This window comes from Ornithodoros turicata, unplaced genomic scaffold (genome assembly GCF_037126465.1).
Source record: "Ornithodoros turicata isolate Travis unplaced genomic scaffold, ASM3712646v1 Chromosome33, whole genome shotgun sequence".
Lineage (NCBI taxonomy): Eukaryota > Metazoa > Arthropoda > Arachnida > Ixodida > Argasidae > Ornithodoros > Ornithodoros turicata.
The window spans coordinates 1,179,597-1,183,229 of NW_026999359.1; the positions used below are offsets into that span (position 1 = coordinate 1,179,597).

General features: G+C 53.9%; 2 protein-coding genes across 2 annotated transcripts; both read right to left on the minus strand.

Moving 5' to 3' along the window:
* Window positions 1-493: 493 nt before the first annotated feature.
* LOC135373852 (uncharacterized) lies at window positions 494-1,003 on the minus strand. Its single transcript, XM_064606907.1, has one exon. It carries the CDS (start codon window positions 1,001-1,003, stop codon window positions 494-496), a length of 510 nt encoding a protein of 169 aa, XP_064462977.1.
* A 1,690-nt stretch (window positions 1,004-2,693) lies between these two features.
* Window positions 2,694-3,410, minus strand: LOC135373853 (uncharacterized). Its single transcript, XM_064606908.1, has one exon. It carries the CDS (start codon window positions 3,408-3,410, stop codon window positions 2,694-2,696), a length of 717 nt encoding a protein of 238 aa, XP_064462978.1.
* Window positions 3,411-3,633: the final 223 nt, after the last annotated feature.

Sequence of the window (3,633 nt, forward strand, 5' to 3'; positions counted from 1 at the left end):
TGGAGTGATGAAGCAGGCTTTGTTGGTATTGGTGGCGTTGGATACAGGCAGAGGTTTCGGTTTCAAGGTGACCTATACAAGACCTATTGGCTCACATTGTGTCTAGCAACTGGCAGTTTTTAAATTGTTTGACTAATAGTGGTCTTCACGAGCTATTTCAAGCGAATTCCCTGACAAAAATAAAAGGAAACTTGGTTCCTGCTGCTGTATTTTGATACGGATACTTCGTAATAAACGGGTCATTTATTAAGCGGTGACCAAACTAGAGAGGTGCAGGCGACCCCGTGTACTCTATAAAGTGATAACATTTCCTTGAGTTTCAGGAACACGCACTACGAGGAGGACAACACGTAGGAGACGACTGATCAGACCAGGGCGATAGGCAGAACTGCTAGTTTATTGCTGAGCGCGAGGAGATCCCGCGCAGTGTTGTCGCGCGGATATGGCCGCTACAGGGCTTCCCCCCCCTCCCCCCAGAAGCAACAAGGGCGCTTCAGGATACCCGCCTGGGGGGTTTGAGAGGTAGGTGTAGCTGGCAGGTGGGGTTGGAGCCGGAAGCTGTAAGGAAGGGCGGCTGAGTGTCTGATTCGGTGGAAGCAGCTTTCAACCGATCGATAGACACCGTTTCCCGACCACCACCGTGGTCGATGACAAAGTATTTGGGATGGCGTTCGATCGCGTGGTGTGGTCCAGAGTAGGGGGGCCGTAGAGACCCCCGTAGGGCGTCAGTCCGTAGAAAAACTTCAGACGCTGATCGGAGGTGGGGTGAAACGAAGGCCCGATGGGTACTAGGAACTCGAGGGGCACTGGGTCGAACGCGGGAGAAATGGTCGCGAAGGCGCCCAATGTAGTCTGTTGCTGTCAACTGTAGGTTGTCAAGCGGCTGGGGTCGAAGAACCTGCCAGGAAGGCGAAGGGAGGCCCATAGACGAGGTCTGACTACGAATGCCCAACGGCACGAGGGGAAGATATTCGCTCCATTTTGGGCTGCCGTCGTAGAACATTATGGCGGCCTTGAGGTGACGATGGAAACGTTCCAGGATGCCGTTAACGCACGGGTGGTAGGCCAGGATGGTACTCCAAAACGGGAGATCCAAGTTGAGATTAATGTTTGCGCGACGGTCTCGGCTGTAGAATCATGCATCGGGGCCGCCTCCGGCCATTGGGTGAAACGGTCGATGCACGTCAGCAGATATCTCTTGTTATGGCACGGAGGCAGGGGACCGACGATGTCTATGTGCACCTGGGCGAACCTTGAGTCAGGTAAGGGGAAGATCGCCAGGGGAGACACCGTGTGTCTGTGAACCTTTGCCCGCTGACATGCAGGGCAGGATCGCGTCCAGTTACGAATGTCGGAGTTCATCGATGGCCAAACGTAATGGGTGGCTACCAAACGTTGCGTGGCTTTGACTCCAGGATGAGAAAGGCCATGAATCGATGAGAAGACCGACCCCCTGAACGTTTTCGGTACAAATTACAAGGGCGAACCGGTTGCCGTGTCACAAAGGACATGCTCTTGGATACCAGAAAAGTGAACAGGCTGCAGGCGGAAGGACGAATTGCCGGATCAGATGTGCCTAAGCTCTGTAGCGAGCTCTTGCTGCCCTGCAAGATCGCCGAGATTGATGGGGGTGTCACGGAGGGAAAAGATGCTACTGAGAGCGTCGGCGGGGACGTTATCGGTTCCTTTAACGTGCTTGAATTCAGCGTTGAACACAGCTATGAAGGCGAGGTGTCTGATTTCGCGTGGGGAATAGCGAGAGCTTCCATATTGATACGCATAGATCAGTGGCTTATGGTCCGTGAAGATGACGAATGACTTGTCTTCAAGATAGTAGCGGAAATGTTTAACCGCTGCGAATGCGGCGAGAAGTTCTTGACCAAAGGTGTATATTCCTCTTCCACAGGAGATAGTTCCTTCGAGAAAAAGTCTAGCGGCCTCCAGTGACCGTCAATACGCTCCTGTAGCACCGCGCGCGTAACTCGGTTGGATGCTTCAACCATGAGGCATGTAGGAGCTCCATTTACTGGATGACTTAAGGACGCGGCTGAAGCGAGGGCTTCCGTTGCATGGCCGAACAACTGGAGGGCCTGTTGAGGCCACGTGAGACCTGCTCAGTTGGGCGTATGTGCCTTTAGGAGTTCTTCTAGCGGTCGCAGAATTGCAGCACAGTGGGGGACGAAACGACGGTAGAAGTTAACCATGCCCCGGAACCCGCGGAGCTGCGGAATCTGCAGGCAAAGGAAAATCCTGGACCTGCTTGACCTTGCTCTTCAACGGACAAATTCCATGCGCGTTGACGTTGTGGCCCAGAAATTCTAGCTCAGGCACGCCGAACTCGCACTTATCGACGTTCATGAGCAATCCATGGTCAGATAGACGTCGGCATAAGATGCGAAGATGCTCTGTATGTTGGTCGGGAGAAGCACTAGCAACCAGGAAATCGTCGAGGCAGGCAAATATAAAAGGAAGGCCGTGCGTGACGTTGTCGATAAACCGTTGGAAGGACTGCGCGGCGTTTCGTAGGCCGAAGGGCATCCGAAGGAATTCAAAAGCCCGAAGGGTGTTACGATCGCAGTTTTCGCTATGTCTTCTTCGGTCATGGGTATGTTGTTGCTCCTGAAACGCCGGCGGTGAAGTCCGAGATGTTGGGAAGAGGGTAGCGGTAGGGAAGTGCTGCCAAGGTGCCATGTTTAAGGCGCGATATTCTCCAGTATTTTTTTGGGGGGAGGAGGTGCAGACCAAGTGCTGGAAGACAGTCTGACGGTACCGAGAGCGAGCATATGGACGAATTCCTGCCGCGCAATCGCCAGCTTCTCGGGACTCAGACAACGTGCTTTGGCAAAGACCGGCTGACCCCGCGTGGGTATGCGGTGCAGGACAGGGTGCTTGACGGGTTTCGTCCAGTCGCAGGGGGCAGTCAAGGATGGAAACTCGGGTAAGAGCTCCTCAGAGGTGGTGTCTTGGGGGCGGGGCTCAGTAACACCAGCTGTTGGTATGCACTTCGAAACGCTCTTCACAAAGAGGCCTGTAAGGTTGTCAAGCAGCATACACCTAGCAACATCGACCAAAATATTGTGCGCTAGAAAGTCGCTTCCTAACATGCAGCGCGTAGTGTCAGCTACCAGAAATACACAATGGAAGATGCGACGTAGCCCAAAATCCAGAGGCAAGGAGCTGCGGTAGTACACTGCAATACGGGAACCGTTTACTGCGGTCAAGTACATGATAGGTGTACGTCGTCGATCTTGGTTAGATGCTGGGAGAGCACTAACTTCAGCGCCAGTATCGACAAGGAAATTCTGACTTCCGGACCGATTTTTTACATAGAAGAGGAGACCTTGCCGCGTTGAGTGGGGCTTCTTGATCGCCGTTAGGAATCCCCGGTGAAGTTTCTCTGCCATCGGCATGGTGATTCGCAACGTCGTGCCCTGAGGCCGAAACGACGGTGAAACCAGCAGACTGGACGACGTTTGGATGACGATGGAGGTGTTGGAGAGCGTACTGTTGTGCGGGACTGTCCATCACGGCTAGGAGAGTGGCTGCCGCGGCGCGTGGACCTGTTGAAGGCGTCAGCGAGCCGCCTTATTTCATCCGTAATGCGATGAGTTCCGAGTTTTCCGAGGGCGCCGC

Coding starts and splice junctions, on each gene's coding strand:
- LOC135373852 (XM_064606907.1), bottom strand. CDS start 1,003: ATGTTCTACGACGGCAGCCCAAAATGGAGCGAATATCTTCCCCTCGTG.
- LOC135373853 (XM_064606908.1), bottom strand. CDS start 3,410: ATGCCGATGGCAGAGAAACTTCACCGGGGATTCCTAACGGCGATCAAG.